The sequence below is a fragment of the Parathielavia appendiculata genome (assembly GCF_033297405.1).
Source record: "Parathielavia appendiculata strain CBS 731.68 unplaced genomic scaffold N657scaffold_18, whole genome shotgun sequence".
Lineage (NCBI taxonomy): Eukaryota > Fungi > Ascomycota > Sordariomycetes > Sordariales > Chaetomiaceae > Parathielavia > Parathielavia appendiculata.
Window position 1 is genome coordinate 19,528 of NW_026944237.1, and position 25,094 is coordinate 44,621.

The window sequence follows — 25,094 nt, forward strand, 5'->3', positions numbered from 1 at the left end:
AGCCTCCGGGCGAAATAAATTCCATCCATCCATCCAAGCCGACTGCGACTTTCCTGTCCTTATTACCTACCCACTTACCGAACCCACGATGCCTCCCTCCGTTGCCTCTGTTGCCGACACCGACCTCTCGACAGAGCTATCGACTGTCCAGACCTCCTCCGACCGTACGCTAATACGACTGCCGCAGTTGCCACAAGGCCCAGTTATGCTATATTTGCGCGGCCCAAAAGCATCCTGCAACAGATCAAGGCACAGGAGAACATCCAGGACGGCGATTTAGGCCTGAACTACAAGGACTGGCCGTTCATCTGTCCAAGAAAACCTAGTATATCCAAGCTCGGCTTCTCAAGCGGCACCCGAGGACATCGTGGATTTCCGATTACGACGTTTTCCTTGTCGAGATGGATCGCAAAACCGGTGCTGAAGGTCCAACTTCCATTGGTGTTGTGGTCTCTGTGGAGAAATCTACGCCGTCAAGGCGACATCGAGTGGGCTCAGTTAGCTGCCCAGCTGCTTGCCGAACAACGCCGACTTGCCCAAGCGGGCAGTCAACGGACTGCCTGGACCAACCGCTTGGTGCCGCATCGTCACACTTTCTACGCTCGCCGGCCGGACCCTGCAACCAGGGATGAGCTTCAGGCCTACCTATCTGAAGACCCTGAGGAAATTGACGATGCTGTGGAGTGGTGGTTGAGCCCTGGCAGAAGGAGCGACTTTCCACGCCTTTCCATCATGGCGTTGGACTTGTTGACGATACCGGCGATGTCTTCAGAGTGCGAGAGGGTATTCAGCAGGGCCAAGCACACAGTTGGCCATCAACGTCACCGCCTACATGATGATGCTATCAATATAGTGGAAAGCCTCAAGCAGTGGAGTCGACTGTGGTAGGGGGTTCTGGTTTGGCTCAGGGGGCTGGAGAGTAGGGTGCTCAGGTCTGGATAACTAATATTTTTTGCTGTATTACATAAGGACTTGGCGTTGAGTTGCAACTCGGCAACTCAACTCAACTTGTGAATGGGGCTTGTACGAGTTGATGGTTGAACGTCAAGGAATTGGATGTAGTTAGCGTGCCAAAGCCCTTTAGGCTTCGCGCCTCCGGGCGAAATAAATTCCACCCACGCCTCAATCAACTCGGTTGGCCGGAGGCCCAACTCAACCCAATTTCAGGGCCGAGTTGAGTTGAGTTGAGTTGTTGCCCACCATGTCTCCGTGGTGCCATCGCAGCTCGCAAGTTTGGCCTGAGCCTGCTCAATGGAAGACGTTAGAGTTAGTTTGCATGACACAGTCAGGAGACATGGCAGCCCGCTCAATTGATGTAGTGGGCGTCCTGCTCCCTGCTCAGCATCCTTCTACTGTCAAATTATTATTGGGCCTGTCTAGCAGAGCAGTGGGAATGTCTCGACGGGCCGTGGAAAGTGGGGCGTCCAGGCCCACGTCGGAACTTAATGTTAGGGGATCACAGAAGGTACACAGCCAAATTGCACGTTATCTTATCGGGTCATCTCGACTTCCCCAGCACCTGAACCACAGGCTGTGCCTGGAACACCATGATCCATCAACCAACTTAGCTTCCCAGCACCTGAACCACAGGCTGTGCCTGGAACACCATGATCCATCAACCAACTTAGCTTCAACCCCATATTTACTGCCAAGAGCCCTTGCAAACCTGTTTTCGACCTCCCCGGGGTACAGCTGCCCTATATTTCTATGGATCGGCTCCCGACGGCTTTCCCTGATGCCCCCAGGGTCCCCGATGGCTCGGACGCTCTGCGGCCGTCGTCACCGACAGTGCCCCACTGCTCCTCTTCAACGTCCGGCTCCCGGCCCACGACATCCACGGATCATGATCCCCAAGATGACCTATCTCGAGCTCAGAACTCCCGGCAAGAGCAGCTGCCAATAGCTGGCGCCGGAGCGCCCTGCGGCCCGCCGCCGCCGCCGGCAACCTACGCCACCTTCGCCGAGGCTGACGAGGCCATCAAGGCTCATGCCCTGAGCAACGGATATAGCCTCACAGTCAAGGAGATCTGGCCTCGAGGCGCTGACGCAACCACCGCTACCCGTTACACCTACAGATGTGGCAAGGGCAGGACCGGCCCTACCCCGCAAGCGGATTCCACAACCCACCCTTCGAAGCGCCGGAAAACCAGCACCCAGATGACGGCTTGCCCGTTCCGTGTGAGCGTCAAGCGCCAGTAGGACGGCTCCTGGGCTAACATTGGCTGTACAACTGTCCAACGGGAGATTCACAATCACGAGGCAGTCGCCCCCGAGGCTAACGTCAATGACGAGGCTGGGGTTACGATCGCACCAAGGCTTTCCCGGCGGTGGATGCAGGATAATCACGAGTCATACGATGATACTCCCTGGGATGAGGATGGGCACGAAGATGGGGTCATTCCCCATACATTTGAGGGCCGATTGGATGAACTGTTCGATCAAGAGGAGCAAGGGGAAATGGAGGAGTCCCAGGCACTTAGCTGTATCGAGGTTGCAGGCGGGTAACTATAGCAATTGAACCAGTTTTGTCGCAGATCACAGAGTAGTTGGATGAAAACAATGATGCAGGTCGTGGTGGATCACATGAATGAAATGGGGAGTCTCCAATAGTACGATGTACCTCTTGAAACTCCCTATCATCGGGGAAAATCTTTTCCGTGGCCCCACTCTTTTTACGGCCCGTCGAGACATTCCCACTGCTCTGCTAGACAGGCCCTTATTATTATCCCTACACCGCTGTGCCCTAGGGCGTGCCGGACCTTCAACAACTTACTATACAGGAAAACCGCGCCCTCGTGGGCCGGGTGAAAAACCCATACACTGTCAATTATGTGCATAAGGTTACGGAGGAGCGTGAGAAGGAGGCGAAGCGGCTCGAGGATCTCGACAAGGCGCCCGCACTGTACCCATCTAGCGAGACGAAATCGAGAACGAGGAGGCCGACGCCTTCGCTAAGTGCATCAAACTCGACCTAAGGATCGGACTACCACCTCAGTGTGACGGGGGCGGTAGGAAGTCTCGATTGGGCCACTATGTCCAACAACTTAGACTTTTTGCGCGAGGACTGGCAGGTAAAGAGTATTACGGTCCACGTGGGTGAGGGCATGGTCCGGGCTCCGGCCGTCGAATACCAAAACTAACTCATCGCCAAGAAAGGCCATGTGAGTTTCATCCCAACCGTCGTTTTTTGCTGTCCCTTTCAGGCTAACGCATGTAAAGGTAGCCCAACTCAACCGCAGTACACTTTGAGATCGGCTCCTTTTCGCCCTGTGAGCGTGTGACCTCTGGCTCCATCGAGGTCGGCAAATGGGTCTGCGCTACAGCGCCTTTTGCTGCGATCCTCGGCATCCGACTCTTCACGAACCACGGCCGCAGCCTTCTTGCTCAGGCGCGGTACAGCATGCCATCGGGCGAGGGCAAGGTCAAGAAGGACGGCTTCTAATATAGAGACGTTGAGGTCCACCACTTCGACTACCCGCTCAGCCCGGGCATGTTCAAGGGCTCCTTCGGTCGTAGCGTTGACACTGGTGACGCCAGCAACGCCGTGTTTCGCCCCGGCTTTATCTGGGGCTATGTGCTGCCGCCGCAACCGGCGAATGTGCCGAAAACACTTACAGTGTCCGGCCGCAGGCCCGTGCCTTCTCGTTGGGGCCGAAAAACCGCCAAAAACCTCACCACGGGCCAAACGGCCGAGCACGCTGGCCGCTTCGGGATGACGTAGCACACTCCGCCGAAAGTACTGTATGCCTTCAGCAAGGTCCATGGAACCGAGCCGTCCAATTCACGGCCCGTATCGTGGAACTACAGTCCGGACACCAATGGCCTTACTGTCTCCGCAGACCGTTTTAGCCTTAGGACGATCTAAAAATCAGACATTGCGCATCTCGCCTATTAGTAGCTCACACTACCTGAAAACGAAGTCAACTTCAATTTATCACCCATGACTTTGAGTCGGAAGTTACCGACACCAGGAGGAAGCGACAGGCGCCTACCAGTGTTGTGTTTACCAAACCGTACAAGATGCCCCCACTCCCCCGGCCGTGTAGTGCGTCACGATGGATTACACGTGCCGCGGCGTCCGCGTCGATGACGGCCGTCTGCGTTACAGCATCTCGGACCTGACGGGAACCGGATTCAGCCTCAAGATCGAGAAGGGGAACAAGGCGCGCCACGCGGGTAACGTATGGGGCTGGCGCACAGAAGTATGATGGCGTCAAGGTCAAGGCCGAGTCAAAAGTCGTTTGCTGCGGCAATGACAACGGCACGCCCGCCGCAGATTCAATCAGGGGCGGCCTCGGACTGTGGGAGTTGATGGCGGCAGAGGCCGACTAGCATCTTGACGGGCATCAATGGCTATGACATCAATGTCGCCGACGGAGGGTGCACACACCTGCACAGCCAGTGGCAGGGCACGCTCGAGAACGGTGGCGAGTCTTGTGGAGTGAATGGGACGGGCTCGGCGCGTTACGTGTCGGCTAACGTTATACTAGGCGATTTTGGAGGACTAGTCTACACATAAAGTACATACCATGTGGCACTCGGAACGAGCTTTCCAGTCTACAAACGGACAACATTAGAAGGGCTTTCCTTTGACCAACAAATCTTGTACATCCGTCCTTTCCGATTTCTGCTGAACTGTGCATGCGCGTTACCCTCAAGCCCTGCCGTCCTCTAGTTGAGTTGGTTGGCCACCTGAACAGAAGTCAGAATTCCACCTCAACCCTATTTTCGTTACGGCAGTACATTAGAGAGCTGCACGTGTTTGTTTTCTGAATGGCTGTCGCCACGTGCTTACTCTGGAAGTCTGTGCTCGTAACCCAAGTCTAGCCCAAGGGCAAAGCATGGGATCATGGTTGTTCCCTTGCATCCACACAACGCTCGCTCTCGCAAGCCTACTAACGTTATATACAATGTGCTATTTCTACTGAAATCCATCCTCACAACCCATAAGTGAGGAACACGTATATGAGATAAGGCCACTGACTTATACTCTCCGCTACAGACGATTCCGCATCGTTCCTCTTCAGTTATGGATCCCGGCACTGATATCTGGGTTGCTCTACGATTAACGTGACTCAGTTGAGGGGCTCGCCCCAAGGCCTGGAAATTACGCCACCGGACAATAAAACGAGCCTCTCTCCAGTGCTAACGCACCTAAATCGTATCCTCTATCAAACTGCAAACTTGTCGTCTACATGTCAACTACCACAGTCATTGTCGAGCCCTACCCAGGTTGGGGCCAGGAAACTAAGGGACCAATGATTATTATCGTTATATCTACGATGACAGCTATTGCCACCCTCTTTGTGTTGGCGAGGGTTTACAGTCGCCTAATCTCTTTGGCAAGATTAGGGGCTGACGACTATCTCCTCGTTCTCTCCATCGTGAGTCCCCAATACCGCAAATGTTGACGTCGAAGAGCACTCAAGTGCTGAGACATCCACCTCGCAATTGACAGCTTCTCACTATCATATACGTCGGTCTCGATGCTGTCGCCATCTCCCATGGCGCCGGCAAGCATATCGCAACACTCCCGAAGGACGATGTTTCCAAAGCAATCTTCTACGCAATTGTGGCGTCTGTGCCAGGAATATTGTCGTTTACCCTACCCAAGTTTGCCGTCGTCATCCTCCTCGTTAAGGTGTTCAACCCAGGTCGATGGCACAGAGCCTTTTTCTGGATCATATCGCTGCTGTACTTGCTCGGCTCGGTCGGGGGCGCCATTCTCAACTTCGTTGAGTGTACGCCGGCCGCAGCACAATGGGGGGACGTCAAGGGAGTCTGCTGGGACCGGAGGATCCTATTCAGCTACGCCGTGGCTCACGGCATCTTCTCGGTGTTCTTCGATTTTTACCTCGCAATATACCCCACCATTATCATCAGCAAACTTATCCTCAACTGGAAAAAGAAACTGGCCTTATCGTTGGCGCTCGGGTTTGGATACTGGTTAGTGGCCTACAGCGAAAATGCTTGTTGCCAGCTGAGGCCGGGCTGCTAACTGATCAACCGAACGTGGCCAGTGCCGCAGCCATCTCCTCCTACAAGTGTTACACCCTACGTGGCCTACTTGCCATCCAAGATTTCACATTTGCTGTTGATGATATTATACTCTGGACAAAGTAAGTTGACTCAAAATCCTGCGGCTTGTTCAAACTTGTCTAATGTTTGCGTCTGCAGCATAGAGAGCAACTGCGTTATCATCGGCGCATGTATTCCCTGCCTATACCCGCTCGTGAAGAAGATCTGGGGATCGACGGCGCTCAACACACAGACGGACAGCACTCAAGAGCGAAGCGATGCCAGCAACACAATCATCACAATCGGCGGGTCCGCTTTCAAGAATAAGAAGCGGGCACAGGAACCTTCAGGACGCCCCGGAGTCTATACTGTCAACGACAACGACGAGATCCAGTATGCCATTGATCTTTTGGAACCAAAGTCATTCCATGCCAGAACAACTGAGCTGTGGGACGGGGAGGCGGGTGTGCCGCAACGCCCGCAACGGCTGCGACAAGCGCACCCACACGTACAACGAAGTTATCTGTACTGTACAGAACGGTGAGGGTTTATGAGTGGAATATGGAAGACAACGAACAAGGAGGACCAGAAGAGACACCAGATATGGTCACCGTTCTAGGGACCGGAGATTGATGCATGTACCTGTGTCTAGTGTGTGACATCTCCTCACATCGACAAGCGACAACTGCTATATGAGGTGCTCTGCTGCTGGCGTCCGTGGATTGGGTGGACGTCAGAATGTGAGCGCAGGGCACCTGGTGACTTACCTCTTCCGCGTGCCAAGCCAACCCCCTAGAGCTGACTCAACCATCTGGAAAGCGGCAGGAATGAAACTCGTCTGGATGTGGACGGACATCATCTCATACTTCTCTAATAAGACATAACCTGCTAGCTGTTGCTTATCCTCTGTGAACGGGGAGGCGGGCTTGGTTTCCAGACCGCCGCATTGTACTGACTCGAGTTGATGGGGATCCCAGTACGGTCTAGGCCGCCCCTAGACGTCACTACGTAGAGAGATGCATGTCTAGCCCTTCTTGGCGCAACATGAAGCTCTTCCTAGTATATGAAGAGCTTCCGGTATGGCTGGTAGGTACGAGCTGTATCACTTTTCCAAGGCCTTTGTCTTCTCCTCTTACATCCGCGTCGCATCCCCAGGAATGCTCAGTTTCACGAGGGGCTTGGGCTCAAAGAGGAGATAAACCTTCTGGTCAAGGCAATCCTCCTGGTTCTCCAGCATGACCAAGTCGAAATTCCAGACCACCTTGGCAAGGAAGACGCGTGCTTTTGCCAGGAACACTTTGTTTGGGAAAACAAGGCGTTGTTAGACTGGCAGATGATGGGGCTGGGTAACTTTGAAGGGAAGTGCATCTTACTTTTTACTTTGAACCCAGGCAGTTTCGCGGGCCAGCTGAGAACGGCATGAAAGCTGCTTTGACATCATGGTCAAACTGATGGTCATACCGTGGGTCCGATTGGGGAAGGAAGCGCTCAGGGTGGAAGGCATGCTGCTCAACCCATAAGGTTGGCGTAGTTTGGATGTTTCTGCAAATTGATGCCAATGATGGTTTAGAGCACTCCGTCAGTGGTCCCTGTCTCTCTTAATCTCGTCTCCGACTGAACTTGCTTACATTGCCGGGAATTCACTGGCCGTCGACCGTCTGTCCTTCTGGAGGGACGCATCTCGGAAGCTAATAGGTGTGGGGTGGCGGAAGCGCATTGTCCCATCATTGACGGCTTCCAAGTACGCAAGTTCTTGCGTGGACAGCACCGTGATTTGGTCATTGCTCGTTAAATGGCCACGGATCTCCTCAACGAGCTGCTGCCACTTGGGCGGGTCGCGCAGCAAGAGGTAGGTAACCATCGCGAGGGCAACCGTGGTCAATTGGCAGTCGGCAATGACGAAAGCTAACTGGTTGGTCGTCAGCTCGGCCTTGATGATAATAATGCCCTTCACGCCGCCTGTCTCGTCTAGCTTGCCAACCAGCGGAGCCAGGAGGTCGCTCCTCGTCAGCCACCTGTTGATCTTCTCAGTTGTCAAGCGCCAGTTGCGCTCCCGGGTCTTGCGGCTGACGCGAAAGAGGAAGAGGCGTAAGAAGATGTCTAGCTGCGAGAAGCGGCTGAGACAGTTCCGGATTGTGCTGAACTTGGCATGCAGGAAGAAATCCCGGATTTCGTCGTTCCCTGTGTCGCTCTCGAACGTGTTGAGAAGGGACTCGCCGAAGCTGAGGTTGGTGACCGTGTCGAAAGTGGCGTAGCCGTACATCCTCTGGATGACGACTGTCCCGTCAGCGCTTTTGGCTGCCTCGCGGCGAAATAGTGCGATCAGTTGATTCCCGTATCCTTCGGCGATGGGCTTCTGGTCACGCAGTGACCTGTCGGCAAAGCCATTGACCAGCGCGCCGCGGAGCCGCCGGTGTGTGCCACCCTCGGCGGTGAAGAGCGAGTGTGCCCCGTTGACCGGAGGAGTCAGACCGTAGGTGTCTTTCATGAGCACCGGCTTCGTCACATAGATGTACTTCCACGCGGCTGGGTGATGGTTGTCGTTTGATGGGGCGCGATTCGAACTGTGGGCGCCATATTTCTCGTGCAGCCCGTCTAAGACCGCCCACAGATCGCCTTCGATGACATCGTATGCCCCGGTGATGCGTGAAACTGCCCACCACTTAGGGCCTGGAAATTTGGCGAGTGGATGGAAGGAAACGAGGTAAATGATCGACGAGGAATACCTTGATGGCTCCACTCTTTCCTCCGCGAGAACCAGCATGGACAAATGCTTCTGAGAGAAGTCGCAGCTTTTGAGACAGATTAAGTCTGGTCCATCTTAGCTGCCGCGAGGGAGGATGTTGCCGCGCTGAGTCAAGGTCCTGAATATGTCGACATGCCCCACGGCGGGGCTGCCAACGGGACTTCAGCCCGGCTGGCGGCGGCCAGGTCAGGCATCGTGGCCATTCCCATGCTTCTCAGTTTGCAGATAACGCAATATCTGTGAAATCTCGCTCACCATGGGCTCTCACATGACAACTTCCTTGCTGGTGTTGCCAACGCCGGCGGGATTCAAGGCTACTGTGGTGGACTGCCGGTATGAGAGGGCTCTCGTTGCTCCGGGAAGAGACATGACTGACACGCAGCAGTCTACCATGGCCATTTCATGTGCGAAAAACGAAGAAGTCATAAAGCACAAGGCCACTGCCATGCGGACTGTGCTCGGCGTCGGTGCCTACGGCAAGGCCGCAGACGACACTGGCGGTGCCGGATCCACGACCTTGGCCATGCGCCTCGAGTACGACCAAGGCGACGACTTCACTCGGCAGTTTCCACGCACACATGTGTTAGCTATCACTGAGCCTCGGTCTGCCAGCATTGTCGAACCGGCCGGAAAGCTGCACGAGCTGTATTGCTTCGCACGAGACCACGAGGGGCTGCAGGTGCAGAAGATGGAAGTCCGCGGTAAGGCCCACAACCCCGAAAATGCACAACTCGCCGTCGAGCTGTGCAGTCTCTGCACCGAAACGCCGTGTCCTCAGCTTCCCGACGACTCGCAATTGCGGGTCCGGGTGCGATTCAACCGGACGGGCGAGCGGCTGATCAGGGCTCGCTGGCCGAGGAACTCGTCACCACCATCTTGGCGTCTCGATATGAGTGGTACAGCCTACTCGGCGAGCTTGCCAAAAATTTGGAGCACAGCGGGAGCAGCACGCCGGCGTTTGTCTACTTTGGCTTGACCGACTGCGTGCCCCTGACTCCCTTCCACAAGGCGCGGCATCCGCCCCACGAAGACGGCCGCGCAGCTTGATTCGGACACAGCGCCTTGGGAAGATGCCAGCTTTCCCGGACAATGCCCTTAGGTTGTGGATGCCTCGTGCCGCCTGCCCGGTGCCAGAAATCTCGAGGAGCTTTGGAACATGATGGCCACCGGGGCTGACCTTCGTGAAGAGCTCCCCACCGACAGGTTCGACATCCACGGCAGCTTCCGGACAACCCAGAGCGGCAACTTCATCAGGAGCGCACCTTTTATGGAAATCTCATCGACGATGTCCAGCGATTTGACCATGCCTTCTTCAGGGCCAACCTGCCAACCCTCGCGAGGCTGTGAACATGCACCCGCAGCAGCGCATTCTGCTCGAACTTGCCGACAAGACTCTTGAAGGCGCTGGCCACCTGGAAACTCACTGCCGTGAGGATGGAGACAATGTCGGGTGCTTAATCGGGCGAGTTTCGTCGAGTACTTGGACAACACCAGCGCCCATGCCCCTCCCGCTTACACCAGCACTGGCACAATCCGAGCCTTCCTCTGCGGCCGGCTCAGCTATCACTACGGCTGGTCTGGCCCTGCCAAAGTCATTGACACAGCCTGCTCGTCCTCGCTGGTGGCCATCAACCGGGCCTGCAAAGCCGTCCAAGCCGGCGAGTGTCGATTGGCACTGACGGGCGGCATCAAAATCATAACGGGCATAAACAACTCCTGGACCTAGCCAAGGCCGGCTCAGGAGTCCTGCTGGACAATGCAAGCCCTTTGATGCCGATGCCGACGGCTACTGCCGCTCCGACGTGGCCGATCTTGTGGTGATCAGAAACTCAAGCACGCCATCGCCGACGGGGACCCCATGTTGGGCGTGATTCCAGGCGTGGCCACCAACCAGGGGGAATTGTCAGCTTCCATTACGGCCTCCCACTCGGCCGCCCAGCAGGCGCTATACCGGAGCGTCTTGGAGCGAGCCGGTATCCCCCCAGAGACAGTCGCTTACGTCGAGGCCCACGGCACGGGGACGCAGGCAGGCGAACCCCTGGAAATTGAAAGCGTGCGGTCCATATTCGGAAGAAAGCTGTCTGACAGCAGTCTGTACATCGGCTCCATCAAGGGGAACATCGGACATTGCGAGACGGCAGCCGGCGTGACAGGCTTGCTCAAACTCCTGGCCATGATCAAGCAAGGCCAGCTTCCGCCCCAGGCCAACAGCCAGAAACTTACCCCTGAAATTGCGCCGCTGGAGCGGGACGGCGATGCCATCACCCATGCCTGCGTACTGTGACGTGCCATTCCGGGCGGCGCTGGTGAACAGCTATGGTGCGGCGGGATCAAACTGCGCCCTGCTCTGCTGCGAGATGCCCGATCATCGCGAGACGGCCGATGGGGCTTGATCCAAGGATCTAGCCCCTCCGCTCAGTTTCAGTGCGGCTTCCGAAAAGACCCTGTTTGACAAATGCAAGAGTCTTAGTAGACTACTTGCACCGGCGCAAGTCCAAGCTGAAGCTGGCTGACGTCACCTTCACTTTAAACGAAAAGAGGTGTCGCTTCAGATTCTCCACAGCCTTGAGGTACGGAGTATCGAAGACGCAGCTGGCCTCCTGAAAGTTCTCGAGCGCTCGGCTGTCTTTACACAGCCGGCCAAGCAGGACGTCAAGCAAGTGGTGTTCCTGTTCAGCGGTCAGTACGATAACAAGGTCGGCTTGGATCCGTCCTCCTACAACCACCTCCCTGTCTTTCGGTTCCACGTCGACGCCGTCGATTCACAATTTAAGCCCTTGGCTATTCCTCCATGATCCCGGCCATGTTCGAGACTGAACCCCTCGGTAGCGTGGCCGCGCTGCAGTGCAGCATCTTCGACATGCAATAGGCCTGTGCGCAGTGCTGGAACGACGCCGGGCTGAGGCCATGCGCAGTGGTAGGCCACAACCTCGGCGAGCTGACGGCGCTCGCCGTTTGCGGCGCCTTTCCCAGAAGGATGCCCTCAAGCCTGCCGCGACGCGGGCGAAGCTGATCGAGGCTTATGCCGGACCGGAAAGGGGCGCCATGCTCGCCCTGAGCTCCTGCTCGGTTTAGCAGTTTGAAGACATGGCTTCACTTCTGCGGCAGCAGGCGACGGCCCACAACCTCAAGATCGCGTGCTACAACGCGCCGACGGCGCTAGTCGTAGCCAGGACCACGGCAGCCACCGACGCGGCCGAGAGTTGCGAAAAGAGTCGCGCCTGCGGCAGGTCCGTGTCGGCACCTTGCCACCACGCATGCCTTACACTCGGCCCTGACGTATTCCATCCTTGATGACCTGGCGGCCGTGGCACGATACCTGCAATGGAACGAGCCCAAGGTGCCGTGCGAGGTAAGCGCCCTGCAGCCTCTTCAGACCATCAAGGAATACAGTCCCGCGAGTCATGCGCGTAATCCCGTCTTCTTCTCCGAGGCTATCCGCCGGGTGGAGGAGTGCCTGGGCAGTTCCGTCTTCTGGTTGGAGGCCGGCGTGAACACCCCCGTGGCGAGCAAAGCGGTACGCAAACCTGAGACGCACACCTTTTCGCCATGAAGACACAGGGCAGCCCGAAGGCGGTCGACACCATTGCTGGGGTAACGTCCCGGCTCTGGGCAAACGGGCTCTCCGCGAGTCACTGGCGACTGATGGCACACTCCAAGGCCGGTCTCGAGTGCAGACCGGTCTGGCGCCCGCCGTACCAGTTCGAATCAACCCGGCACTAGCTGCTCAAAGTCGAAAGGGTCATAGAGATCTAAGCAGACTATGCTGCAGCACCAAGCATCTGCAGTAGCAGCGGCAGGTCAGAGCATTGACAAGGTGCTATCGCCCCCGCGAGGCTGGTGACAAGACGGTGACAAGACCGTCAACGAGTGCCACGTCCGGTGCCGGCGTCGCAGAGTTCTCTATCGACAGAAATTGAGCGATACCGCAAGATCGTGGGCGGCCGCGCAGTGCGCCACCGGGCCTTGTGTCCGGCTTTCATGTACATGGAATGCGTCACCATGTCCCTGCAGCTGCTTCTCGAAGACACAGGTAACGACCTTATCGGTAAAGGCGCCAGTCTTGTGTTTGGAGACCGAAGCATCAGCGCACCCCTGGGCTTCACGAGCGAGGGTGACGTGGTGCTGTAACTTGAGCCAGCAGTGGGTGATGTTACTACGTGGAAATTCGTGGTCCGCACGCTTCCCGCCGAGGGCTGGCGGCCCATCAGCGAAGCCAAGGGCAACCACGCACGCGAACGGGGTGATCGCTCTAAACCAAGAACCCCGTGCTCGATACTCTCCAGCGCCTCGTTTTGGGAGCCATGGAGCGGATCGAGAGGAGGGCCAGCGAAGACGCCGAGAGGCTGATGTCGAAGCGCGCATATAGTCTCTTTGGTCGGGTGGTGGAATACGCCCCCTTCTTCAAGGCGATCCACACCCTCATGCTGAACCAACAGGAAGGTGTTGCGACTGTCCGGTTGCCGCTCGAACAGCCTGGCAGGGAGGAGAGCACAGCTTGGAAGATCTGCGACACAGTCGCGGTGGACGCTCTTATCCAGTTGGTCGGTCTTCTGATGAACAGCGACCATTCTGTCGCTGCAGATGAGGTCGTCGTCATGGTCGGCCAGGACCGCGCCGTGTTGTCGCCAGCAGCTAAGATGGACGGTCTAGCCGAGCAGTGGCGTGTATATACCCGATTCGGTTCGGAAACTCTAAAAGGCGTTGGAGAGAACGATGGGCAGAAATCCAGGTTTTGTTTGTCGCCGTTTTCCATCTTGATGTGAATCGTCATGGGAGTTTTGGAAGATAAGGGGTTGTTAGAAAGACAATTGACTCGGGAAACCCTGAAAACAGGGGAATCTCTGCCCGAAGCTCTGGACTCGGTATCTGATGGCCAATCTCTAGATTCCAGGAGCATCGATAGTTAGCAAACAACGTCAAGCAGTGGCAGTTCAGGTACCAGGAGGCACCCGAACATGACTGACTGGCCCGGCGGAGTCTTCCAAGTTGAGCAACGTTCGCGACAGAGACAAGTGAGCTCCTGCCTGTACATCTTTTATTAATGTAAACCCACCGGTCATCTGACACCTAAAACCGCCGAACTCAAGCGTCTATCTGTTAAGAGATTTACACTATGCCGCATGTGTCTGAATGGATCCCCAAGCCGGGGGTCAATTGGTTTGGTGTTACGCTCCTTGAAATGTCCCGACTCTAAACTCTTCAGACCGTCTGCAAAATGGCACCTGCAAACAAAGCTTGGTTACGTCTTCGAGTTCAAGCCCCGAAACCGCGTGGCTGCCCTCCACGAACTCATGGCCGCCCACGGGAGCTACGCCGAGTTCTCCCTCGCTCCGCAGCACACAACGTTTCATATTTCAAACAGGACAAGCGTCGAGGGTGAGATCCAACCAATCGCTTAGACGCTGGATATCAGAGGGTTAATCTATCTTGGCCGCCGAAACAGAAGCAGCTGCGATCCCACTCGCGTCCATGACCGCCGCGGTAGCCCCTTTTCAGCAGCTTGCCCTCCCACCCCCGTGGACGCTGCAACCTCCCAACTACCAACGCTTGAGATATCCTTAGTCGTATACGGTGCCTTGACTTCAGTCGGCTTCTACGCCCTACAGCTGGCCCTGAAAGCAACGTTCACCCCATCCTCGCAGTAGCTGGCCGTCCGATCGACCGCGTCAAGAGCTTCGTTGATCTCGAGAAGGGCGATGTGGTGGTCGACTACCGCGACGGCGACGAGGCCGTGGTGGCTGCTCTGAAGAAGACCTTCGAAGGCCGGCCGCCTCTCGAGCACGCGGCCGATGCCGTAGCAGAGGGCAACAGCGGCAAGATCATCGGACAGCTCTTCCGTGAGAAGGGAAACGGTAAAACCGGCAGGTTTACTTTTGTTAACCCTGTCAACAAGGAGGAGGTGTCTCCGTACGTGGAGCAGGTCATGGCCTTTGTGCGGAGCGTGCACAAAGTTTTCGAGGCCAAGGACTTTGCCCTTAGCTCGCTCAGTTGGATGCCGCCAATTTCGCCCGCTGCCACCAGCTCGCCGAACGCCTCACCGTTTCCTTCACGGGCACCTTGGGGCCGACCCGCGCAATGCCGAAAATGTCCAGCTTCTTGTGGTCGCCCAGGACCTTGTAGGCGTCTGCGACCAAGCGCCGCACCGACTGAGGCGATCCGTCGATGGTGAGCATCTTCATATCAATGACGCCGCTCTTGATGCAGATGACCACCTTTCGGCGTCCTCTGGGAAGCTCGCAAAGTAGCGAGGGAGAAGGTGCAGCGAATTATGTTCCGGCGTGCCGTAGAAGTCTGCCCCGGCCCACACGTTGACGTCGGCAGCGAACGGCCGCTTTGAGCACCGCAAAGGCCTGCTCGTCCGGAATGGACGCGCCGGGCATGGTCATACCTGTTGCCGTGCTCACTAGTCAGCATTTCCAAGATGAGTATTGGCCCATGACGGTGAAAGACGGGGGCATCGTACGCATCACGCCCAAGCCATTCTGAGTGACAACGTTGCGGGCAAGGGTAGCTGAATTTCTCTATGTAAAACGCCTTATATCGTGATGTGTGTCTGGCCGAGGAAGAAAACCGTGTCTTTCAGCGCAGTGAAAGTTCATATCTCTTGGACGAATAAAGCTCTGGTTGTCAGTCGATGTGGCCTTCCTAACCAGGACGGATCGGTCAAGAGAGAATGGAGTTTACATGTGCAGCGTGCTAAGCCCCGGTGACGTACCGCAACAGGCCGAACTGGCTTATTAAACGACATCGGCGACGGCCTGAGACCGCTGACCGGGCAATTTCTTGACAACAAACTGCAAATGAGCCAATGGAGACAGAGAACAAAGACTGGAGAAATCGGAAACCCGCCGGAAAAGCGGGAAAGCGGCATCCGTACGTCCACAGAGTCAAACTTCTTAACCTGCAGTGTGAATGGCCATGCCATCTGCGGGAGTGAATACACTTGGACGCCTAGCAACCAATTGAAAAGAACCATTGACCTTCCTTGCTCCTTCCAACCACCACCCAAACAGGCTACTCGTAGGCCCAACCTAGTAGTAAGTTAGGTTAGCCCAAGGTACATGTAAAGTACCTTACGTTGTAAAAACTGGAAAGTGGACTAGAGAGGTAGATAAAAATCCGGTTTGATGTTGGAAGTAATTGCAATGAAGATAACTCCTTTACACGCAGACAATGCTAGGCAAAAGGCGCACGAACATGGCGAACTGCCTCAAAATGTGGTGATAAGAAGAGGAACGAGGAAAAGAAGGAGAACTGAAAGCAAAGAGAGGAAAAACAGGCAGCCCCTGACACACCTCATTTTGGCATTATACGGTCCCCTCTCCTACCTGAACCTACTGGCTTGTTTGGAACTGAGACGTTGTTAAACCTGTTATAGTCTTGAGGTTTGCCCAAGCCTTTGTGCATAAATAGTTGCTGCTGTTCGATCCACAGATGGCGGCATACGAGCTCATAGGCATGTTCTCGAGCACAATGGTAGCATACAGGGCCAACACTCCATTATGCCATCGCTCGCCATGGTCCTTGGTGCATCTATCTCGGCCATCGCTTGCTACAATTGGCCGAGTCCTGTTCTAGCACGCTCTGCATTACTAATTGGCAAGCCAGCTTAGTAATTGCGGCACCTCCAGATGTCCGAGGCATCTAGATTTCGTCTTTAGAGATTGCTAAGAAACGAGAAACGAGCTCGTAATTCCGAGTCAAGGGGAGTAAGTCCGTACAGTCGCTGTATAATAAGATGGGGTACCCATGAAGTAGGTAGCAAATCGCCTTGGATGACATGCAACTGCCCACATCCACTCGCCTCCCTCGTCCATACAGCCTCAACAGACTCAAATCGTCGAAATGGCGGCTTCGCAAAAGGTGCTCTTCATTATTGGCGGCGGACCGCGCATCGGCCATACCGTAGCCCGGAAATTCCTGAGCCAGGGGTACCAAGTCGCAATAGGGCGACGTCACATTGACAAGGTCGATGTTGATGGTGCAATTCCTGTATACGTCGACGTCACCAAGCCAGAAACCATTGAAAATGCCTTCAACGAGGTTGAGTCAAAGCTCGGGGTCCCAACCGCAGTTGTGTACAACGGTACTTTCGTTCATCTTTAACCTTGCACAAGAATGAACGGACACACAACTGATGACGGACTTGGGTAAATGATTAGCTGCCGCCCTTACCTTTCCGCCAGACAAGGATCCATTCGGCGTGACACCAGACGACTTTGCCCGCGATCTCACAGTCAATGCGAGCGCTGCGTATAGTGCCCTCCATCATGCCACTCGCCTCGCGCGACAGCGGCAGAATGAGACTTCCCCTCTGGTCTTCATTGCTACGGGCAATGTTACTCCCTTCCAGCCCAACCCGTTGGCTGTGACTCTTGGCGCCGGCAAGTCTGCGCTGGCTCACATCATCTCTATCGGAAGCCTTGCCTACGATGCCAAGGAGTTCAGGTAAGTGCCAGTCAACTCTGCCACTACGGCTAACGCTTCTTAGACTCATGGCTGACCTCATCACACGTTTGCGGCGCAGGTTCTATTTTGCTTCCCAAGTTACCGAAGAGGGCGGCTCGGTGCCGTATCCCCAAGTGAATGCTGCGGCGCATGGAGAAGCCTATTGGAAGCTTGTGAATGGAGAGGTGGGTGGCTGGGATGTGCGATTCACAGCAACTGTAAATGGCTCGCCGAAGTTTGTCTAAAGTTGAGGACTACTGTACTGTACTTTTGAGTCTAATTTTCCCCTTCCTGTCCCCGTTAGCCTTTAAGTCGAGAGACGAGTCTGCTCCTGGAATTAGTCAAAACCTACAAGTGGAACTACTTCCCTGCGGCTGCGAGCTTGCAACTGCGCCTGAAGGAGCCTAGAGCTCATTACGGAATTGCTTCATAATAATCTCCATGTCTCCGGCAGTATCATCCTGTCCAGCAGTTCCGACGTCGACTGCCGGCACGATGATAAGATGTCACCTCTTCCACAAGGGGGTCGGACTATCGAGCTTCTAGGTTATCCTCAACTTTTGGGGCCAGTGATGTCAAAGTGAAGCGAAATTTCAGGCTGCAGCCTACCTATATTCTCGGCATCGACGGCGTTCCCCTCTAGAGATCCGATAGGCACGCAGCCCTCCTTCGAACTCGCTCAAGTTGTTGGTTCACAGACACGTCACAACAAGTTCGATCATCTCCAGATCGAAGCCTTGCGCGTGGATTCTGGGGGATGCTCAGTTCAAGTATTCCGTGCGCACACCTCGCAGCGAACATCGAATCCAGAAATCCAACCATTGCACGTGGGGCTCCTTTGATTCCACGTGTTTTGATGATTGACAATCATTGACCGGGGGTGTTGCAATTCGCCCCGCGCCCCGCTATCGGGCGCTTTCGGGAAGGCCAAACCGAAGCTGCAACGACCCTAAAATGGAAGGTAACATGAACGGCAGCATACCGCAACCCAGTCTCCAGACAGGACACCGAGGCCGCGGTGCAATGCACCTCCGGTGATAGACACGGATTGACTTCTAGCAAAATGATAGGGCCTTGCTCCTTCCAGATGAGTTTGCCAAGGCCGAATCTAATGAGTGACTCCAGGGATAAGGCCTCCGCTCCTCAGCAGTACCACGATATAACTCGTCGACACATCTGAGACAACTTGTTGGGCCCGATCCATGAATCGTCTTTCCGTGGTTACACTGCACGCGCGAGCAATCACCACAGTAGTGAAAGACCGCCACGCGTGCCTCAGGTCGACATCCGCTTACACGAGGGGGCGTTTTGGGGTTTTGACTTGGAACGACATCATCTTCTCTCATATCTGCAAGTGACCATGAAGTTCCTTCTCGCAAGCGCCTGCCTACTCGGCGCGGCCCTTGCAGCCAAGGAGGACCACCTCGTCAGCCGCAGGCTCTCCAAGCGCTTCATCGACGAGGCTGGCAACTACAACATCTCCTTCTACCACATCAACGATGTTCACGCGCATCTCGACGAGTTCTCGTCCTCGGGCACCGACTGCACGCGGCCAGAACGCGGGTGCTTTGGAGGTTATGCGCGCGTCAAGACGGTCCTCAAGGAGACGCGGCCGTCGCATCCGGACTCGCTGCTGCTCAACGCAGGCGATGAGTTCCAGGGGACCATGTTCTTCTCCTTTTACGGCGGCGAGAAGATTGCGGAGACGCTCAATCAGATCGGCTTTGATGCCATGACGCTGGGCAATCACGAATTCGACCGCGGGGATGACCACCTGGGCGAATTCCTTGAGAACCTGACCTTCCCCATCGTCAGCGCCAATATTATCTCGGACCATCCGGTCCTGAACCGCACCATCAAGCCGTTCCATATCTTTCCGCAGTACGAGCTGGCGGTGATCGGTGTCACAACCGAGACCACCCCCGGCATCTCATCGCCGGGCAAGGGCACCACCTTCACCGACGCCGTGGCAGCCGTCCAGAACACAGTGGACCTGATCCGTTCCACCACCAACATCACCCGCATCGCCGCCCTCACTCACATTGGCTACGACGAGGACCAGCGTCTGGCGCGCGAGACGACCGGCCTGCACCTCATCATGGGCGGACACAGCCACACGCCGCTTGGCGCCTTCGCCGGCGCCGCGGGCCCGTACCCAACCATCGTCGAGAACAAGGACGGCGACGAGGTGTTCATCGTCACGGCGTACCGCTGGGGCGAGTACCTGGGCTACATTGATGTGACCTACGACGCCCAGGGCAAGATCCTCTCGTACCATGGCGGGCCGATCCACCTGACCAACGCCACGGCCCAGGACGAGGAGCTGCAGACGCAGATTGACGAGTGGCGGGGACCGTTTGAGGAGTTTGCGAAGCAGGAGGTCGGTTACACCAATGTGGTCCTGGACCAGTCAACGTGCCAGCGGCAGGAGTGTTTGCTGGGTGATTTCGTTTCCGAGTGAGCTCCCCCATTCGACTGTCGTCAGTGAATTGCCAGTTGAGTGTGATGCGTCACTAACACACGGACAGCGCCCTGCTGCAATACCGCCTCAACTTCAGCACCCCCGAGACGGCGCCCGCATTCGCCATCGTCAACGCCGGCGGCATTCGGGCGACCATTGACGAGGGTCCCATCACCCGCGGCGAGGTCCTGACGGCATTCCCCTTCAGCAACGCGGTGGTCGAGGTGACCATGAGCGGAGATCGCCTCTGGAGGACACTCGAGGGCATCATCTCCCGCGTCAACGTGGACAACGGCAGGCCAGTCACATCGTTCCTGCAGGTCAGCCGCGGTGTGCACATCGAGTATGCCCCCTCGGCTGCCAACAGCACTAGCAACGTCCTGGTCTCGGTGACGATCGGGGACAAGCCACTGGACAGGGCGGCCGAGTACAAGATCGTCACTGTCGACTTCATCGCTGGCGGCGGTGACAATTTCTTCAGTCCCCCGTTTGAGGACCTGGTGGTCTTGGATACCATGGACCAGGTCCTGATCAACCATATCGGTGCCACGTCGCCTGTGGACATTGCGCTGGACGGGCGGTTGAAGGCCGTCAGCCGGTGCAAAGCAGCAAAGGCTAGGAGGGCTAGGGGCAATTAGTTGGCCTTGCTTTGGTGTATCTAATATAAGAACTCATTAGGAATCGAGCCTGAACAGGTTGTAAGTGATCTGAACCGTACAAGACAGTGCAGCCAGTAGGGGACGAGAGAGGGTAATGTCATTTCGCGATCTTGGCTGGAGCTAAATGACTACCAGTTTCAGGCCTCCTTTTCCACGTGTTCCACCTCTTCGGCTGATAGTCTCTTCTGGCTGGCATGGGCAAATGGGTCGATCTTTGTCCTAGCAAACTTCCTCGCCGGGACACGTCGCTCAAACAAGAGATCAAGCTCCGCATATGTCCTGTCCTTCGGCTCCGGTAACCTGAAGAAGACCCAGATGGCGGACAGCAAACAAGTGCCAGCCCAAAAAAACGCTGTCCGGGCGCCCCAGTTCCACGCGGTCGAGCTCAGCTGATAATTGGTCATGACGTTGACGAAGATGTTGCTGGCGTTGTAGGCGGCGCGGGCCAGCACGATCGTCTTGGCCTTGAGACGAGTCGACGACAGCTCTGAAACGAGCGAGTATGTGACGGGCCCGACGGTGAAGTCATAGACAAAGGTGAAGATAATAAGCATGGCGCCAATGGCCCACACGGACGCCTTGGTCGTCCCGAAGGACAGGCAGCCCACAATAACGAGCAGTGCCAACTGTGCACACAGCCCTCCGAGATGGATTGACCGGCGGCCGACGCGGGACATGAGCGCCCAAGACCCAGCTGTCCCGATCATGCCGAGAGCATATTGACAGAGTGAAAGCGTAAAAGAGTTGCTAGGGTCCATGCCGGCTTGCGTACTGTTCAAATCAGAGTCAGCAAGAGCACGAAAAGTTGCAGTAGAGGTTTTCTGTGCCAAACTCACAGAAAGTAAGCGAAATAGCCCATCAGATTCTGGCCGCCAAGGGTTTGGACGAGCCAGATACCGACAACAATCTCAGTTCGGCGGAGATCGATGCCTTTGAAGCAATCCCGGAAGCGAACTCCCTCCTTCATCTGTTTCTCGAGCTGGTTGGTGTGCTCGATCATGGCGATTGTCTCATCCACGTCGAAGTCGGGCTGGTTGCGAGAGGTCAGACGCAGAAGCGCCTTTTTAGCTTGCTCCCTCTTGCCATGCCGCACATACCACCACGGGGATCTGGAAATGGTAGTCAGCATCCGAGTACAATCTCACTTTCCCTTGGAAGACATGGTCGAATCGGCACTTACTCGGGGGCGAAAACGATGCCGGCAAGGATTGGGACCGGCCACACCCATTGCACCGCGAATGGAATCTTGTAGGCGAAGTCGTCGCTTCTTCCCACCGAGCCCTTGTTGACAGCGACGGCAAAGAACTGTCCAATAACCCAGCACATGTTGATGAACGTGGTGAGGTAAGGGCGCAAGACCATGGGGGCAACTTCGGAGGCATACGCTGCCGTCACGCTTTGGAAAGCACCCCATGGGATGCCTGGAGGATGGTGGTTTAGTTGACAACTCTCGACATGGAAGCAATAACGGCAAGCGTGGAAGACTCACCGCAAAGAACCTCCCCGGCCACCAGGACCTGCACGTTCGGTGCAAAGAACAAGACGAAAATGAAGCAGATCATCAGGACAAGGGATCCAATGGTCGTCATCTTGTACCCGAAGCGGTCCGAGGTCCAGCCGGCAAAGATGAGTCCAAATATTTCGCCCGCTCGAGCACCGTTGGACAGACCGGACTGCCAGGCCGCCGAGACGACATATTTACCCGCGGCTGCGTCGTACTGGCCAAACTTCTTGTTGAAGGCCGGAGAGGCGTAGAGGTTGCCGAGCAGGGCGAGGTCGTAACCCTCCATGATGATGGTGGCCGAGACCAGCACCGACCAGCCAATAGCTTTGGGGTACAGCTTGATGGCCTTCAGGAGGGACATCTGGTGCTCCTTGTCGGAGGCATGCTTGGCTTCCACCAACATGGCATCGCCATCTTGAGGAGGGGCATCTGTCGCCTTGTTGGAGTGAGGACCGTCCCGGGGAGAGGGTACCTTGAGGTCCGTCATGGTGTTTTGTAGGTGTTGAGTCACAACTTCCTAGTGAGAGACCCAAGAGAGTCAATGATATCCTCCAAGACTGTGAGGTCTTCAAGTGCCACCGTCAGTCGAGGGGGCGGGCTCAGGGTATTTATTCCAGACCGGCGAGTGGTGCGTACCAAGTATCTGCGAGGTGCTCATGGCCCGGGTGGCAGTCAGGGTGGCCTCGAAAGGGGAACATCAGCCGAGGGTCTCGTGGGAGAGAGAATTCAAAACGGCGGGGTGAAGTGTTTCCTGTCACAGGACGAAGGAAAGTACGCTAGTGATCCGCCATACCCCAGAAACCGGTCTTCCCCGCTCCCGGACTCGCGGGTTTCTGGGGCAAGACTGCGGTCTCGCGAATCTCATGCAACGAGGCCATGCCGAAGGAACACCAAAGCAGAAAAAAGTGTTCGTACTCCGCCGCTTGGCATTGATGTCATGGCTGATCTGACCGGGGTGTCGGAGGCATGGGCGGAGTTTCGATGACCCTTATTGGTTCGGGAGTACTTCAGTTCATCTGGAAGTCCACAACATGCACGATTGGGTTGAGATGACCATCACAGCGGGAATTCCACACGGCCTGGACCTGTCAGTCCTCATGAAGAAATCCGCTTATTCATCTTGTCTCCGCTTTGTCCACACAAGTGCGGCCGCTGCTCCTGACATCGCCCCATGTGGCGTCCAGGACATGGATGTCGGAGTGCGACCGACAGGTGTTAGGAGGCCAGGACACCACTGTGGGCCAGAGAGAAGCCTGAAGGATGCATGAGACTATGGGTTGTTCCGGTTCCTGGCGAGCCCCTTTGGCAAGACGATAACTAATCCGTGTTTTCATCCAATCCCTTGATTTCGACTTGTTCCTGACGACCATCCCGATCTTGACTTGCACATTTACACGCCAGACCTGACCATGGGCTCTGATTTCCACTATCACCCAAACGGGTGGGTCGGTAACACGCCATGGTGGAAGGACGCCGTTTTCTACCAAGTCTACCCAGCAAGCTTCAAAGACTCCAACGGTGACGGATGGGGAGATATCCCGGGCCTTATTTCGAAGATCGACTACCTCCATCACCTTGGTGTTGATGTGGTCTGGCTTTCCCCCATGTTCGAGAGTCCGCAGAAGGACATGGGGTACGACATCTCGGACTACCAAGCCGTCTATGCACGATACGGTACCCTCCAGGATGTGGATCAGCTCATACAATCCTGCCACAGTCGTGGGATGAAGCTGATTCTCGACCTCGTGGTGAACCACACGTCGGATCAGCACCCGTGGTTTAAGGAATCCCGGTCATCCAAGACAAACCCCAAGCGGGACTGGTACATTTGGAAGCCGCCGCGATACGACAGCGCCGGCAACCGCTTCCCGCCGACCAACTGGCGCAGTTACTTTGCCGGATCGACCTGGACCTGGGACGAGCACACGCAGGAGTACTACCTCAATCTCTACGGCCCCTTCCAACCAGACCTCAATTGGGAAAACCCCGAGTGCCGCGCCGCCATCTACGACGTCGCCATGCGCTTCTGGCTAGACCGGGGCGTCGACGGCTTCCGCATCGACACCGTCAACAAGTACTCCAAGCGGACCGACTTCCCCGACGCGCCCATCACCTGTCCGGACGCCCAGCACCAGCCCGCGCCGGAAATGTGGTGCAACGGCCCGCGCATCCACGAGTTCATCCACGAGATGCAGACCGAGGTGCTGACGCCCTACAGAGCCGTCTCGGTCGGGGAGCTCTCCAACACACCTCTGCCAAGCCAGGTGCTCCCGTACGTGTCGGCGGCGGCGCGCGAACTGGATATGGTGTTCGAGTTCAGCTTGATCCGCCTGGGAACCGGCGACCTCTTCCACGGCAAGTACATGTACCGCCCGTTCCCGCTGTCGGCGCTCAAGCGGCACGTGGCCACCTGGCAAACTTTCATCGAGGGCACCGACGGGTGGCATACCGTCTTCTGCGAGAACCACGACAACGGGCGCGCTGTTTCGCGCTTCGGGAACGACGGCACCCCTGAGCTTTGGGAGGCGAGCGCCAAGACGATCGCCCTATGGCAGGCCACTCTGACTGGGACGCTGTTCTTGTACCAGGGCCAGGAGATCGGTATGCGAAACATGCCGGCCAGCTGGAGCATCGACGAGTACAAGGATGTCGAGAGCATGGGCTTCTATAACGAGGCGGTCCAGTCGGGCGATCAGAAGCGTGTTGAGGCGACGCTGCATGGCCTGCGGATCCTGGCCAGGGACCACTCGAGGCTGCCCTTCCAGTGGAACGACTCTGCGAATGCTGGCTTTACCAGCGAAGGGGCGGTCCCTTGGATGCGGGTGCACGACGGGTACCGCGAGCTGAACGCGGCCAAGCAGCTGCAAGACCCCGAATCCGTCCTGGGGTTTTACGGCAAGATGCTGAGGATTCGCAAACAGTATCGAGACATTTTTATCCATGGCACGTTCAAGCTCCTTGCGCCAGAAGATGAGTTTCTATTCATGTATGTCAAGGAGAGTGATGTGAGGGTCGGTCCTGGCTCGGAGAATGTTCGAAGGAAAGCACTGGTCGTGATGAACTTCAGCAGCATTCCTCAGAAATGCCCGGCTATTGATGTTGCGTTACGGTGCCGAAAGGGCGAGGCGAGGCTGCTTGTCGACACTCTGAGAATTGGCGATCCTGCGCTTGGAGGGGAGCTCAGGCCTTGGGAAGGGAGGGTGTACCTTAACTTTGAGCCTTGAAGTGCTGATAGCAAGGAAGACAGAAATGTAA

The 25,094-nt window shown here is 56.2% G+C and overlaps 10 protein-coding genes across 10 annotated transcripts; 8 read left to right on the top strand and 2 right to left on the bottom strand.

Moving 5' to 3' along the window:
• Positions 1-88: 88 nt before the first annotated feature.
• N657DRAFT_649240 (uncharacterized protein) lies at positions 89-441 on the top strand (the record flags this gene model as incomplete). The annotated part of the gene is made up of 3 exons (XM_062793680.1): positions 89-186; positions 231-302; positions 362-441. Coding segments are annotated over 3 exons (250 nt in total), but the record flags the coding sequence as incomplete, so codon positions are not given.
• Positions 442-1,201: 760 nt separating this feature from the next.
• Positions 1,202-2,505, top strand: N657DRAFT_636657 (uncharacterized protein; the record flags this gene model as incomplete). Its single annotated transcript, XM_062791448.1, has 3 exons — positions 1,202-1,266; positions 1,629-2,178; positions 2,245-2,505. The coding sequence occupies 3 exons, from the start codon at positions 1,202-1,204 to the stop codon at positions 2,503-2,505; spliced, it is 876 nt and encodes a 291-aa protein (XP_062643955.1).
• A 527-nt stretch (positions 2,506-3,032) lies between these two features.
• On the top strand, positions 3,033-3,442 carry N657DRAFT_693125 (uncharacterized protein; the record flags this gene model as incomplete). The annotated part of the gene is made up of 3 exons (XM_062797201.1): positions 3,033-3,092; positions 3,153-3,161; positions 3,224-3,442. 3 exons carry the CDS (start codon positions 3,033-3,035, stop codon positions 3,440-3,442), a joined length of 288 nt encoding a protein of 95 aa, XP_062643956.1.
• Positions 3,443-5,228: 1,786 nt separating this feature from the next.
• Positions 5,229-6,262, top strand: N657DRAFT_538094 (uncharacterized protein; the record flags this gene model as incomplete). Its single annotated transcript, XM_062787797.1, has 4 exons — positions 5,229-5,384; positions 5,459-5,946; positions 6,021-6,119; positions 6,178-6,262. Coding segments are annotated over 4 exons (828 nt in total), but the record flags the coding sequence as incomplete, so codon positions are not given.
• Positions 6,263-7,150: 888 nt separating this feature from the next.
• Positions 7,151-8,958, bottom strand: N657DRAFT_674328 (cytochrome P450; the record flags this gene model as incomplete). The annotated part of the gene is made up of 5 exons (XM_062795744.1): positions 7,151-7,314; positions 7,392-7,444; positions 7,480-7,560; positions 7,647-8,810; positions 8,897-8,958. The coding sequence occupies 5 exons, from the start codon at positions 8,956-8,958 to the stop codon at positions 7,151-7,153; spliced, it is 1,524 nt and encodes a 507-aa protein (XP_062643958.1).
• A 197-nt stretch (positions 8,959-9,155) lies between these two features.
• On the top strand, positions 9,156-15,253 carry N657DRAFT_636661 (uncharacterized protein; the record flags this gene model as incomplete). Its single annotated transcript, XM_062791449.1, has 18 exons — positions 9,156-9,465; positions 9,543-9,748; positions 9,864-10,051; positions 10,259-10,428; positions 10,496-10,581; positions 10,659-11,039; positions 11,305-11,496; positions 11,594-11,833; positions 11,876-11,994; positions 12,158-12,281; positions 12,326-12,428; positions 12,624-12,886; positions 13,051-13,431; positions 13,601-13,629; positions 13,971-14,143; positions 14,374-14,754; positions 14,789-14,883; positions 15,089-15,253. The coding sequence occupies 18 exons, from the start codon at positions 9,156-9,158 to the stop codon at positions 15,251-15,253; spliced, it is 3,606 nt and encodes a 1,201-aa protein (XP_062643959.1).
• Positions 15,254-16,612: 1,359 nt separating this feature from the next.
• Positions 16,613-17,460, top strand: N657DRAFT_683775 (epimerase/hydratase; the record flags this gene model as incomplete). The annotated part of the gene is made up of 3 exons (XM_062796603.1): positions 16,613-16,853; positions 16,930-17,215; positions 17,295-17,460. 3 exons carry the CDS (start codon positions 16,613-16,615, stop codon positions 17,458-17,460), a joined length of 693 nt encoding a protein of 230 aa, XP_062643960.1.
• Positions 17,461-18,257: 797 nt separating this feature from the next.
• On the top strand, positions 18,258-20,528 carry N657DRAFT_603117 (Metallo-dependent phosphatase). Its single transcript, XM_062790139.1, has 2 exons — positions 18,258-19,672; positions 19,744-20,528. Exons 1-2 carry the CDS (start codon positions 18,576-18,578, stop codon positions 20,312-20,314), a joined length of 1,668 nt encoding a protein of 555 aa, XP_062643961.1. The 5' UTR covers positions 18,258-18,575; the 3' UTR covers positions 20,315-20,528.
• Positions 20,319-22,722, bottom strand: N657DRAFT_693132 (sugar transporter). Its single transcript, XM_062797202.1, has 4 exons — positions 21,825-22,722; positions 21,516-21,756; positions 21,172-21,444; positions 20,319-21,106 (listed from the first exon to the last, which is right to left on the bottom strand). The coding sequence occupies exons 1-4, from the start codon at positions 22,324-22,326 to the stop codon at positions 20,473-20,475; spliced, it is 1,650 nt and encodes a 549-aa protein (XP_062643962.1). The 5' UTR covers positions 22,327-22,722; the 3' UTR covers positions 20,319-20,472.
• A 178-nt stretch (positions 22,723-22,900) lies between these two features.
• N657DRAFT_649246 (glycoside hydrolase family 13 protein) lies at positions 22,901-25,085 on the top strand. The gene has a single exon (XM_062793681.1). It carries the CDS (start codon positions 23,249-23,251, stop codon positions 25,061-25,063), a length of 1,815 nt encoding a protein of 604 aa, XP_062643963.1. The 5' UTR covers positions 22,901-23,248; the 3' UTR covers positions 25,064-25,085.
• Positions 25,086-25,094: the final 9 nt, after the last annotated feature.

Bases quoted from the DNA above. Each gene is read 5' to 3' on its own strand.
- N657DRAFT_603117 (XM_062790139.1), top strand. From the start codon at position 18,576: ATGAAGTTCCTTCTCGCAAGCGCCTGCCTACTCGGCGCGGCCCTTGCA. The intron at 19,673-19,743 runs GTGAGCTCCCCC...ACACACGGACAG, and splicing joins CTGGGTGATTTCGTTTCCGA to CGCCCTGCTGCAATACCGCC.
- N657DRAFT_649246 (XM_062793681.1), top strand. From the start codon at position 23,249: ATGGGCTCTGATTTCCACTATCACCCAAACGGGTGGGTCGGTAACACG.
- N657DRAFT_693132 (XM_062797202.1), bottom strand. From the start codon at position 22,326: ATGACGGACCTCAAGGTACCCTCTCCCCGGGACGGTCCTCACTCCAAC. The intron at 21,757-21,824 runs GTGAGTCTTCCA...ACCATCCTCCAG, and splicing joins GGCCGGGGAGGTTCTTTGCG to GCATCCCATGGGGTGCTTTC. The intron at 21,107-21,171 runs GTGAGTTTGGCA...TGATTTGAACAG, and splicing joins GGCTATTTCGCTTACTTTCT to TACGCAAGCCGGCATGGACC.